Source organism: Lates calcarifer, linkage group LG10, assembly GCF_001640805.2.
Source record: "Lates calcarifer isolate ASB-BC8 linkage group LG10, TLL_Latcal_v3, whole genome shotgun sequence".
NCBI classification, from domain to species: Eukaryota; Metazoa; Chordata; class Actinopteri; family Centropomidae; genus Lates; species Lates calcarifer.
The window spans coordinates 66,927-80,180 of record NC_066842.1 but is presented as its reverse complement, the minus strand read 5'-3'; the positions used below and the strand labels follow the sequence as shown (position 1 = coordinate 80,180).

The 13,254-nt window shown below is 39.8% G+C and overlaps 3 protein-coding genes across 3 annotated transcripts in view; 1 reads left to right on the top strand and 2 right to left on the bottom strand.

Moving 5' to 3' along the window:
* Positions 1-852: 852 nt before the first annotated feature.
* Positions 853-13,254, top strand: part of lamb4 (laminin, beta 4) — a 29,421-nt gene continuing 17,019 nt past the window's right edge. The window contains exons 1-3 of the mRNA XM_018689029.2: positions 853-982; positions 10,605-10,812; positions 11,784-11,864. Coding sequence (XP_018544545.1) covers positions 10,788-10,812; positions 11,784-11,864 — 106 coding nt within the window. The 5' untranslated portion in view covers positions 853-982; positions 10,605-10,787. The remainder of the gene's footprint in view (positions 983-10,604; positions 10,813-11,783; positions 11,865-13,254) is intronic.
* LOC108891734 (gamma-crystallin M2) lies at positions 978-3,337 on the bottom strand. The gene is made up of 3 exons (XM_051073271.1): positions 3,305-3,337; positions 2,582-2,923; positions 978-2,266 (listed from the first exon to the last, which is right to left on the bottom strand). Exons 1-3 carry the CDS (start codon positions 3,335-3,337, stop codon positions 1,988-1,990), a joined length of 654 nt encoding a protein of 217 aa, XP_050929228.1. The 3' UTR covers positions 978-1,987.
* LOC108891735 (gamma-crystallin M2-like) lies at positions 7,497-10,156 on the bottom strand. The gene is made up of 3 exons (XM_018689036.2): positions 9,896-10,156; positions 8,609-8,851; positions 7,497-8,035 (listed from the first exon to the last, which is right to left on the bottom strand). The coding sequence occupies exons 1-3, from the start codon at positions 9,926-9,928 to the stop codon at positions 7,760-7,762; spliced, it is 552 nt and encodes a 183-aa protein (XP_018544552.1). The 5' UTR covers positions 9,929-10,156; the 3' UTR covers positions 7,497-7,759.

Sequence of the window (13,254 nt, the reverse complement as noted above, 5' to 3'; positions counted from 1 at the left end):
TTCTGAGCGCAGCAGACGCGCAGTGGTGAACTCAGCTCCTCAGTTCCAGCTGCCAAACTACCAAGTGTCAGTACCTGAGAATTAGCCGGCTGGGACCCGAGTTATCACGCTGAAAGCTCTGGATGAAGACCCGGCCGGGTGGAGTATGACATGGAGGCTCTGTTCGACAGCCGATCCAACAACTACTTTCAGATTGACCCACAGACCGGCTGCGTCACCACCCTGCAGCTGCTTGACCAAGAACACACACCTCTTCAGGACAATGGTGAGCCAAAGAGGTCATCAGCAGCGTATCTGACCATCACCATCAGCGACACCAACGACCATGCACCGGTGTTCGAGTACAAAGTCAGTCTCAGGGAGAACGTGGAGGCAGGGTTTGAGGTGCTGACCATCAGAGCGACAGACAGACGCTCCCCCCAATGCCAACATGGTCTACAGGATCATCAGTGAGGAGGACACTGCCGCCTTCGAGATCAACTCTAGAACCGGGCTGCTCCGGATCACACAGAGGCCCGACAGGGAGAACATACCTACGTACCGGCTGACTGTGGAGGCCAGTGACCAGGGCAGAGATTCAGGACCTCGCAGCTCCACAGCCACCGAGACCGAAGAGCCTCCTCTACCCTGCCCCTTCCCTCTCCCAAAAATCACAGCCTTGGTCAGGTTGTTGGTGCAAACAGTATCACAGTTAAAGTCAAAATGTCCTTTTTCGTTTTTATTTTCAGCATCAGATTGTAAATCTTTTTTCTTACTGTTTTCATGTTTGTATTTGCAGCATTTACACTTGAAATATGAATTTTACATTTTATTATTTTATTAATGTGACTTTCTGTTGGTTTTCAGTTGCAGTGATGAAACTTCCATCTGAAAATTCAAACCAACAACTCTTCACCTCCAGAGACGACCCTGAAGCTGTAGAACCAGGAAGTAGAGAAGAACATCAGAGCAACTGAGTTTGTGGTACAGATGGAGGTCAAAGGTCAGTGACTGAAAGCAAGTGTGATGCTGGGGTCACTTCTTTGAAAACGTATTGTTGCTGTAACTTGACAACTTGATATTAATAAATATTATTATTATGAGGTGAGGCAGAAATCACAGGGAGGCTGAAGGAGTAAACACAGCAGGCAGCCCACACACCTGTTCCACCTGGTTATAGACCAACCAGGAACTGGTCTGACTCCAGGTGATGACACAGCAGAGTGTGCCAACACTGAGCCAGCATTCAGCCAGCATTCAGCCAACACTCATTCGACACTCAGCTAACGCATTCAGGTGATATGCCTCGCTAGAAATAACTGGAAATTGTTTCACTCCTCCATCATGAGAGCTGTCCTAAAGCTCTTATTTCTGCTCTGAGGAGTGAGACTCCTCAGAAAACAGAGTTCCACTGTGTGGATGGAGGATTTTAATGCGGTGTGGTGTGGTTTAATGTGGTGGACTTAAGAAAATATTAATTAATTAAGATAATCCTTTATTAGTCCCACAATGGGGAAATTTACAAATTACATAAAGGTTTATCTTATCTTATCTTATCTTATCTTATCTTATCTTATCTTATCTTAATTGTTGCTGTGTAAATGTGACAGTTAGTCATGATTACTTCAGGTGATATTGTGCAGAAGTCTGTTCTGAAACATGTTAAAGAGTTCAGGGAAATCTACATTTATTTTAAAACCATAGAACATGACGTGCCACATCTGTCTGACTGGAACTGAATTTTATGTTCTGTTTTTTTATACCTATGTAAAGCAGAGAATTCATTTTTATTTGTTTCTCAACTAATCTGGATGTAAATGTTTTTGATCTTACCCTGTAATCTGAAGCATGTTTTTCTTCTCCTGAGACAATCAACTCAAGTTTGACCTCGATTATCAGCCAAAATAACAAAGTGACACAGTTCAGCTTCTTAATGAACAGACCAGACGCAGCACTTTGTTTCTCAGGTACAGTTTTATTTTATTTTTTCAGTGTTTCCATGATGACTCTAATAGTAAGAGTCCATGATGCGCCTCATGCTCATGAACCTCATGTTGCCCATGCCCATGTTCATGAAGCTCCTGTACTCTCCAGGCCTCATGTACATCATCCTGCCTCTGTAGTGGGGCTGCTCGTACATCAGCCAGTGTCCGTCCATCACATGACACGACATGCAGTTGGACATGCGGTAACGATCCATGATGTTGTCGCAGTCGTCCATCAGCTCGTACATCTGGCCTCCAAAGTTCTCCCTCTCATAGATCCTCATCCTGTATGACCCACGGTACTGAAACACATCAGCAATCAATCATCAGTTATCAGTCAGTGTTGATTAGTGGTGTGTTTAGGTAGGACACACGAAATCAGTCACCACTTATCAATCATTAATTGTCAGTGATTGTTGGTGATTCACAGCTGCCTGACCTTAGAGAACTGTAAGGGTTTAAACTTTAACCAAAACCAACCAAAATATTTCGAAACCACCCTCAAAGAAACAGAGATGTGAGTAAACCTGTTTGAATCTCAGATTTGAAAAGTGTGGCTGTGTGTTTACTATGGGGATCGTGTGGTTGTACTGTAATGTGATTGGCTGTGTGGTTACCATGGGGATCATGCGGCAGGACCTGATGCAGTCATTCATTCCCATCATGCTCATGTAGTCGGCATACTCGCCCCTCCTCAGGAAGTACTGGTTGCCCATGAAGTTGGTGCGGTCGTAGACCATGAAGCAGCCTCTCTCCACCCTGCAGGAGTGACACCTGCTCAGGTAGGATGACATGTCGGCACAGTCGCTGCTGCACTCATAGGAACGGCCCTGGAAGTTCCTGTCCTCGTAGAAGATGATCTGAGAACAGAGAGAGGAAACAACATGATGACCTCTCAGTGATCTGTTGATGTTCCTGTGGCAGTGCCCATTAGGAGCCACAAGAATTATGACTCTTGTCTATGACAAATACAATGCATTTCCACTGGCTGCTTCACAATAAAAGTCTGTAATTTGCCTACACAGAGCTTTTAATGTGAAACAAAAGCAGCAGGAAGTAGACTTTAATTAACAGTCCTGATGTGACTCATCATTCTGATTAGTTAAAATGAAAAATATGTCTCTCCTCAGAACACAGATCAGCAGATTGATCACCATTGTTAGGCTGCAGAAATAATCTGTACCACTCTTTATTTAAAGGTTGAAAAGGTTTTCTAAACCCTCTGGTTTATAACCAAAGAGATTCTACAGAAATGTTATTAGTGTCCATTCCACAGTGAAGTGGCAGTTTGTTAAATCTGTCACCAGAGAAGTAAAGTTGAAAGTTTGTTGAGTCCTCACCCTGCTCATCATGTTCATGCTGCTGGATGTCATGTTGCCTTTCAGGGTGCTCAGCTGGTTGCTGATGTTGCTGCAGTTGTCAGTGGTGGTGGTCCTCTGTGTGTGCTACCTGTCGAGCAGCTGCTGCTCTTTATAGCACCTGAGCAGCTGAAGCCTTTTGTCCAAACAGCCTGAGCCAGCAGCGTGTCATAAAAGAGACGCTCAGTGTTCGGCATTTCTCTTAGAAACTACAGACAAAGAGCTACAGACAGCAGCTGTGTGTCTCCTTCAGGCCTCTGTTCGCTGTGTGCATCACACTTTCTGGAACAAAAATCTCTGAATATGACACAGTCACATACAGAAGTTCAAACATTTCTCATCAAATATAAAAACATCCGACATCCAACATAAAGTCACCTGATTCTGTCCTGATCCGAACAGAAAATATAACAACAACACACTGTGATTTCATTCTTATTCATTTAAGTATGAAGACTTATTTAATATATTGTTTAAACACCAAAGTGTAAATCGTTACTGACAAACACATAAAGACTGTTTGCTGTTTGTTTTTATATCTAGTTATGAAGACATTAGTCTATTAGAAATTATTTATTTAATAGATTGTAAAGGAGTAAAAGGGAAGCGGGCTCTGTACGTAATAACTTGTTAGCAGGAGAGTGGGTGGACATGTGGTTGAGACCTGATGGAGGCACTGGAGAGAGGAGAGAGATGTTTGAAAGGCAGTGTCCAAAACTCATTAAGTCAACCCAGGATTTCCTGATCGTTCATGTGACAGAGATGGAGCTGTTAATTACAGTAATGTTATCAGAACTATGAGTAAAGATCTTAATATGATCTGAGAAGAAACACTGACACCTGCAGGTTAATTCAGTTACAGCGACGTCTAGAGATGACATCAACAAGGTCAAATGTAAACAACATGATCACATGACTAGAGTAGAAAGAATAATTTCCAATGACTGAAGTCAGGCTGAGGATTTATTGTAAATAAGTAGAAAAATAAAAGTTTCTTACGGAGTGTTTTTGCTCTTTTATCTGTTGATGAATAAAATATTATGAATCTGTGATGCTGTTAAACAGTGACATTGAAGTAAGAGTGTTTCAGAGAGGAGAGGAGAGAGTTCATGGCTAATGAAATGTTCAACTACAGTTGAAACCAGAAGTTTACATACACTGTATAAAAAGACATGTTGTCACTGTCACTGTCTCACTGTCTGACATTAATTCAGACTAAACTTCTCCTGTTGTAGATCAGTTAAGATTACCTAAAATATTTCTATTTGCTAATTGCCAGAATAATGAGAGAGATTTTTTAGAGAATTTTTTATTACTTTCTTCAAAGTCAGAAGTTTACATACATTTCCTTAGTATTTGGTAGCATTGCCTTTAAACTGTATGACTTGGGTCAAAAGTTTTGGGTATCCTTCCACAAGCTTCTCACAATACTTTGCTGGAATTTTGGCCCATTCATCCTGACAGAACTGGTGTAACTGAGTCAGTTTTGTAGGCCGCCTTGCTCACACACACCTTTTCATCTCTGCCCACAAATTTTCTATGGGATTGAGATCAGGGTTTTGTGATGGCCACTCCAAAACATTGACTTCGTTATTTCTCAAGCCACTTTGTAACTAATTTGGCGGTATGCTTAGGGTCATTGTCCGTTTGGAAGACCCATTTGCATCCAAGCTTTAACTTTCTGGCTGATGTCTTGAGATGTTGCTTCAACATTTCTACATTATGTTCTTTCCTCATGATGCCATCTATTTTGTGAAGTGCACCAGTCCCTCCTGCAGCAAAACACCCCAACAACATGATGTTGCCACCCCTGTACTTCACAGGTGGGATGGTGTTCTCAGGCTTGCAAGCTTCCCCCTTTTTCCTCCAAATATAACAGTGGTCATTATGGCCAAACAGTTAAATTTTAGTTTCATATGACTACAGGATGTGTCTCCAAAAATTATGGTCTTTGTCCCTGTGTGCATTTGCAAACTGTAATCTGGCTTTTTTATGTTGCTTTTGGAGTAATGGCTTCTTCCTTGCTGAGTGACCTTTCAGCCCATGTCAATACAGGACTCATTTCACTGGGGATAATGACACTCTCTTACCAGTTTGAGTCAGCATCTTCACAAGGTCTTTTGCTTTGTTCTGGGTTGCACATTTTGCACCAAAACATGTTCATCTCTGGGACACAGAAGCCATCTCCTTCCTCAGCAGTATTCCCATGGTGTTTAAACTTCCTTATAATTGTTTGTACAGATGAACATGGCACCTTCAGGCATCTGGAAATTGTACCCAAGGATGAACCAGACCTGTGGAGGTCCACAATTCTCTTCCTGATATCTTGGCTGATTTCTTTTGATTTTCCCATGATGTCACACAAGGAAGCAATTTGTTTGAGGTGTGCCTTAAAATACAGGTGTCCCTCTAATTAACTCAAATGTTGTCAGTTCACTCAGAAGCTGCCAAAGCCATGATATCATCATCTGGGCTTTCCCAAATTGTTTAAAGGCATAGTAATCTTAGTGTATGTAAACTTCTGACTTTGAAGAAAGTAATAAAAATTCTCTCTCTCATTATTCTGGCATTTAGCAAATAGAAATTATTTTGATAATCCTAACTGACCTACAACACAAGAAGTTTAGTCTGATTTAATGTCAGACATTGAGAAAAAAAAAAGTTATGTGTCGTTTTATACAGTGTATGTAAACTTCTGGTTTCAGCTGTATATTCAACAGTTTGAGGATCAAAGCATCTTAGTTGAGTTCAGTCAGTCACAGTCAGTCTGTGATCGGTCAGTGTGAGAAATTCTCTCTCTGTGTTTGTTAGAAGCTCTGTTGTGGACACAGAAAGACTGGAACAGAAAAACCATTCACTGATCTATAACTGTATCTATTGATCTTTATTATCTGTCACTTTATTGTAAACTCTTTTGTCCCTGTCAGGATCCTGTAGGAATGACGACTGATCTGATCCTCTAAAGTTAATCTGCCCTGAAACAGGTCAGGTGTTCAGCATATGTTACCATGGTTGTTTATCCTGATGGGAAGCGAACCACCATCATAACCCTGAAAATCGAGTTAAACCTGAAGTTAGCTTGATAACCTCAGATCCCGCTTCACAGTACAGACCTCAGTAAACACTGGCTGTATGTTGGACCCGGTCCTGGTATCCGGTGACTCTGGGACAGTCCTGACCACTCAGACTCAGTCAGTGATGTTTATTGTATAACTCATGTTGTTTAATATGAAAAGACAGAGGTGTGGTGTGGTGTCCAGACTGGCTGTGTGATCGATCAGACTGATCAGTGTGTTTTAAGATAAGGTTCTGTAAAGCTGATCCCAACAGACTGCTGTTGTGGTGATGTTGAAGTGATGCCAGGGGAATTACCAGATTGAAATATTCTAATAAAGTCTTTAAAACATTTTCCCAACACTCTGTCCAGCTGTTGTCCAGCTGTGCATGTCTCACAGTGTGTAACAGAGACAGACTGAGGTGAGGAGGAGACCTGATGATCCTGCCTTTTATAACTCTGACTCCTTTCAGTGAGAGTTATGTTTTATTATGGTTCCCTGCATGATTCTCTGCTCAGTAACTAAGGTAACTTATCCTGTTATAATGTAATTGTCAAACTTAATTTCTCTGTTTCCCAGAGGACAGTTCTCCATCTCCTTGTTTGGAAAAAGATTTTAAGACCTTTTTCTGACTGTGTGACCAAACATGACTTTACATGTTTACTTTAGATTCAAATAGAAGTTAAGAAAATCATATGTCACCATGTTCACTGTCTTCAAAACTGATGAATTTGACACAGGTCGAGGTTTTATAATGGTAGATATGACTCAAAGTACCGTAAACCTTTGGTTGTGTGAAGAATCAAGGAGGCACTTCATTGTATTGCAGATATATGTATATGTGAATTCAAAGTAGCGTCTGTATTGACTCAGTTCTCTCATGTGCGCATCCAGACCTCATCAGGACCTGTGGAGGTAGACTACACCTACATGTACAGGTGTGTGCATGGAGCAGCTGTCCATATTGGATTTGGATGAAGTGTGCTCTTCTGTGATTAGTTTAGATGTCAACGCAGTTGTTCACAGAAATGGTCACTTAACCTGAACAGGATTCATGCTTAGTGAATTATATATATTTTTTATTATATATTATATTTGACCAACTGGCTAGAAATGACATAAGTTTTGGAAATGTTAGGATGAGTGTCACATACAAACTCACCTCTCAACAGTAATGTTACTGATTTATATCTGAATACTGAAAATGACACAGTCCCTTCAGTAGCTGTGACATCACTATAGATAATTAATAATAAATAATGAATCAGTCAGTCATTTTGGGCTTGAATTTAATGATGACCAGTGTTTGTTCATGTAGTAAAAACAGACAGTAAACATTATTCAAACAATATTTTATTGTTTTTCAGCATGTTGACAGTATCTAGTAGCAGGAGTCCATGATGCGCCTCATGCTCATGAACCTCATGCCCATGCCCATGTTCATGAAGCTCCTGTACTCTCCAGGCCTCATGTACATCATCCTGCCTCTGTAGTGGGGCTGCTCGTACATCAGCCAGTGTCCGTCCATCACATGACACGACATGCAGTTGGACATGCGGTAACGATCCATGATGTTGTCGCAGTCGTTCATCAGCTCGTACATCTGGCCTCCAAAGTTCTCCCTCTCATAGATCCTCATCCTGTATGACCCACGGTACTGAAACACATCAGCAATCAATCATCAGTTATCAGTCAGTGTTGATTAGTGGTGTGTTTGGGTACAAAGAAGGACTTGATTTCCTGCACTCCTCAGACTACATGTCCAAAAGTATGTGGACACCCAGAGAAATTATTGACACTGAGTCATACTATCTGAAAAAAATCAGTACTTCATCCTGAATTCACCCCTGAATACAAAAGATCAGAGATTTATATTTAAGTGTCCACTCACTAAACCCCTTAAAAATGATCCCTCATTCAAAAGAAAAGTACAGTGTAATCAGTGCATGGCATCATCTTAATTTACAAGGTCCAAATTCCTTCATGAATGAGCTGCTGCTGATGTGGCCTGTTTATCTCTGCATCACATCACTGATCAGTGAATGTGTTTATGGGTTATTACATGTTGAACATACAACTGTTCATTCAGTGGCTAGAGTCAAATAGCATCGAAGCTTCTTACTTTAACTGAAAAAACTCCTTTAACATATTAAAATCCATGAATTTGGTGTCAGCTCCTATTGTGTTGGATCGTGTGGTTGTACTGTAATGTGATTGGCTGTGTGGTTACCATGGGGATCATGCGGCAGGACCTGATGCAGTCATTCATTCCCATCATGCTCATGTAGTCGGCATACTCGCCCCTCCTCAGGAAGTACTGGTTGCCCATGAAGTTGGTGCGGTCGTAGACCATGAAGCAGCCTCTCTCCACCCTGCAGGAGTGACACCTGCTCAGGTAGGATGACATGTCGGCACAGTCGCTGCTGCACTCATAGGAACGGCCCTGGAAGTTCCTGTCCTCGTAGAAGATGATCTGGTGGAGATGGGTGTGAATAAAGTGTTGAGGTTTTACTGACTGATGGAGGAGTAAGGGGTCATATGACAACTCCTGAGGTCAAATGACATCCAACTGTTAACAGCTCATTGGAGACAAAAGATTCAGTTTTGATCAGAATTAATCAATGATCATCAATACAGATGGTTAGATCAAGTTTAATGGTGAGATCAAGGTGGCTGCAGTGCATGATGGGAGACCTACAGTGGCTCCACTGATTTCATTCTTCATTAAGAGAAGTTAAAATTTGAGGATTGTTAAACTCATAGGATGTTTCAGTCCTGATGGATCAATAATGAAAACTCTTGTGTTTCTGGATCAGCCTCAGATGTGAATCAATGAAAGAATCAAATCAGTGATCAGTCATGATCAATAAATATCTTTCAGTCATAAATGACTTTTACATTTTATTCTCTGATGAGCTGAAACCAATAGTTAATTAATCAATTCATGGATTGACAGAAAATTAACTTGCTACTATATTGATAATCAAATAATTGTTTCCTTTTTTTTGATGATGATGGTGTTACCTTGACGTTTCATACAGTACCTGATTGATCAGTTATTGGAGAATATGATCCGATAATAATGATTAGTTTACAGCTGTTAATCATTGTTCTGAACACGTTTACTAATATTCTGACGTTTTTTGCCGTTCAGTGTCACAGAAACAGATTTTTTGTCAGTTGATGTTTTTTTTAACATGTTCATCAGCATTTATTTTTTTTGTCTTTATCTTATTGGTCTGTTTCTGTTTTGACCTTTTTAATGAATATTATCTTTTCTTTGGTATTGATTTTTGTTTTATCTGTTATGTGGTCATGCAGGTTGTGCAGGTGACTATACTTTATAATAACTGTATAGTAATGATAAGAACATGATGACGTGTTGGATCATCGATAAAATCATTGATCCTCCTTCTGATAGAACTGATAGACATGATAATGTGAAAGAGTCATGTGACCTTTTCAAGATAAAATGTGTAACGAGGGTTTGAGTGCAGTGATGCATGCTGGGACTTACCCTGCTCATCATGTTCATGTCGGTGGCGGACATGTTGCTGGCGTGTTGTGCTGATGGAGGTGGCCTGCCTTCACACCTGTGTGAGCTCACAGCTTTTATACACCTGAGTATTGGTGTCTGCTTTGTGTGTTAGAGTGCCGAGTCAGCACATGTGTCTCTGTCACACACAAAGCCTCTTTGTGAAAGAGTTAACAATGAGCGTGTGAGGCCTTCAGCTGCTGCTCTCATCAATACCAGCACTTTGTTTAACCTGCTGGATGAAAACTAACATTTATCTGTGGAAAACAAACTATAATATTGTGAATTCCTCTGAATGAAAGTGATGAAGCTGTGACTCTTCACAGACCTGACAGAGGAAACAGCTCCAGCTGCTGGAAACACAGGTCACTGACTTCTGACAGCTGTCAGAACATCAGAACATCAGGACATCAGGACATCCTGATCAGGATGTTCAGGAGGATGTCAGTATATGGGGACATCAGGACATCAATAGTGCAGCATAATAAGCAACAAAGATGTCACACAGAAACTTTGATCTCTCACTCAACTGCTCACAAGCACAGATGAGGGCTTGTTCTGATGAAGGTTTAGTCTGAAACATTCGGCCTCCAGTAGTTTTATGTCTCTAAAGAAATTATTCTGTTATAATTTTTCACTTGAGTATTGATTTTAATTTTTTTACTGATGTGACACATGTTTGACGTTTCAGGTGGAGAAACAGTTCTTAGTGGAGGACCATCATGCTGGAGGATGTCCTGATATTTTCTACTGGATGTTTGCTCCAGCCACTGGATGGAGCCACAGGGTGGAGGTTAATACCGTCAGTCTTTGTTCAGTTTCCCACAGCAGAAGACTAATGACTCTTTGCGTGTGGTGATAGGCACACCTAAATATGGCAACATCACACTGGTTGTTCTGTAAGTACACCTGTCATTTGAAAAAAAAAAAACAAAACACCGTTTTCATTACCTTTTCTCTCCATGAAGCTGAAACTGCTTCCTGGTTCTAACATGCAATGAAATGAACAAACTGCACAACAATAACAATTACTCAATTATTTGACTTAATATTTTCCACATAATTTTCTGCAGGATGTGCATTAAAATGTGACTTTAACAAAATTGACATCTAATGATAAAATGCAGTAATTATCAGTCATGTGTATAAAAAGTGATGGAAACTACTCTGAACACAATAAACACACAAATCACTGATGGTTTGAGGATTGGAAACATATATTGTATAATAGGAGATCCAAAAACAGCCTGATAATAAAAGTAACAAGCCGTCCACAAACATACACTGATATAACCTCAGGATGATCCTGGGTCTGTTTACAGCTGCCTCAGAAAGAAAGTAGTTGAAGACAGAAAACAAGAGAGCAGCTTATGGAAAGTAGAAAGACACACAAAAGAAAGAAGTAGAAAGTAGTAGAAAGAACATGGAGGGAAACCAAGATGGAGATAAACCACAGTTTGTACTGGGAGACAGATTCACTGACTGTCAAATCAGGTTCTTCTGCTCAGACATCTGAGGAAACACGTTCTTTCTTTTTGCCTTTAAGAAAACCTTTTAATCACTTTCTTACCTTTCTCAATAAGATCAGTAAGAAAAGTTCAGATCCAGTTTTACATCCAACCACAGAAACAGAAACAGCCTCTGGTCAGAACTGATCTCAGATTATAGAATTGTTAGGTTATGTAGAATTAATGTATGTGATACAATAGAAATATGTAGTTAATGATGATATATTTAATTTTTTCCTCTGGTTTTATCAGTTGTTTTCTGCTGTTTAAAGTTTTCTACTGTACAAATCATGTTTGTCTCTGACAATTGTTGGAAGTAAAGATCCTCCCTCTCTCTCTCTCTCTGCCCCCCCCACTGACAGGTACAGCCTCAGGCTACGTTTCTCTCAGGTGTGCTGTTACCTGCCCAGATATGTTCATTCTTTCAGTGGCAGCAGCAGCAGGTAAGTTCACATTCACTTGTTTTAACACATTAAAGATTTTTAATAAATCATTGATCATTACTGTTCATTAATAGTGAACGACCATGGTGATTGATGATTGATTGATTGACAGTCACAGTGGTTCCTGTTTAAATCAATGTGTCTGAAATATGAAGTTATTAGCGGAGCTGTGTTTGCTGCAGAGTCACTGCAGATTCCCAAACTAAATGTTTAATATTCATGTCAGAGGTTTTAAAATCTGACCACACTGTGAAGCTGTCTGTCTCTCATCTTATACAGGTGTGACAGTACGACAGGTGAAGGCAACAGTGAAAGCAAAAGGATGCTAACTTGAATTCAGCCAGTTAGGGTTAGATTTCCACTTTAGTGAAAAGGAAAATATTTTTATTCTGAGAATGTATGACATGATAAAGTTATGGTCCATGAATGAAAGACATTCATTCTGAATTGTATTTTTTTAATAATTTCATCAAGGAAGAGATCAAAACGCTCCAAGTACATTGGTACTGATCAAACACAAACAAACATTCCTAAACTGAAAGAAATGGATGGATATGAGGCTGATAAAACTGTATTTTCTTCAAGCATGTTCTCTTAGTTGCATTTGGTATGTTACTATTAAAGACTGTTTATACATTCCTAAATAAACTTTATTTAAGTTTAATAATATGAAGATTTTATGTAAAAAGAGTAACTACATTAAACACTGAGGTTTTTCTCAACAATTTTAAATGAATGAAAGATCTTGGTCTCGTCATGTTTCAGATGTTATAAATGTTTTTTTATATGGAGTCAGTCAGTGAGAGCAGCTGCTTCTGTCTGACGCTCAAACACATTCATTGTGTTGTTTTTTTGGAGTGAACTGTGACAGTCTCTAAAACAACAGATTCTGTTTGATATGAAGTCACGTTAGAAAACAGTTAATGAGATAATTTTGGTAACAACAATCTCTTTCATTATCTCCATGAAAAACATCACAGAGACACAGAGAGAAACATCTTAATGACTTTATTTGACATTAGTTGACTAATGTGTTCAGAAATCATGAAGGTTTTTCTTTTGCATCAGAGTGGAGAGTAGTCAGGAGATATCTGAGCTCTAACAGAGCAAAAAGAAACTTCAAATAAAACTTTGATTTGGAGTCAAAGTGAACTGACTGACATTTTACATTAGCCTGAAATATGCAGTTAAACACAGCCCCTCTGTGCTCTGACATCCCAACTACACATTATACACTAAATCAAACTGTCTGAACTCTGACATGAACTGGATTCATTTATTTCACCAACTCTGTTCAGCTCAGGGATTTCTGAGCATTAACACACAATAATGAAGCGCTTATTGATTAGGTTCTGTATACAGAATTAGATCTATAATACTCTATTTCACA

Excerpts from the sequence above, each read along its gene's own strand:
- LOC108891735 (XM_018689036.2), bottom strand. The coding sequence starts at position 9,928 with ATGTCCGCCACCGACATGAACATGATGAGCAGG. Across the intron at positions 8,852-9,895 it reads ACATGAACATGATGAGCAGG|ATCATCTTCTACGAGGACAG; the intron begins GTAAGTCCCAGC and ends CATCTCCACCAG. Across the intron at positions 8,036-8,608 it reads CCTGCCGCATGATCCCCATG|TACCGTGGGTCATACAGGAT; the intron begins GTAACCACACAG and ends GATGTGTTTCAG.
- LOC108891734 (XM_051073271.1), bottom strand. The coding sequence starts at position 3,337 with ATGACATCCAGCAGCATGAACATGATGAGCAGG. Across the intron at positions 2,924-3,304 it reads GCATGAACATGATGAGCAGG|ACAAGAGTCATAATTCTTGT; the intron begins GTGAGGACTCAA and ends TATTTGTCATAG. Across the intron at positions 2,267-2,581 it reads CCTGCCGCATGATCCCCATG|TACCGTGGGTCATACAGGAT; the intron begins GTAACCACACAG and ends GATGTGTTTCAG.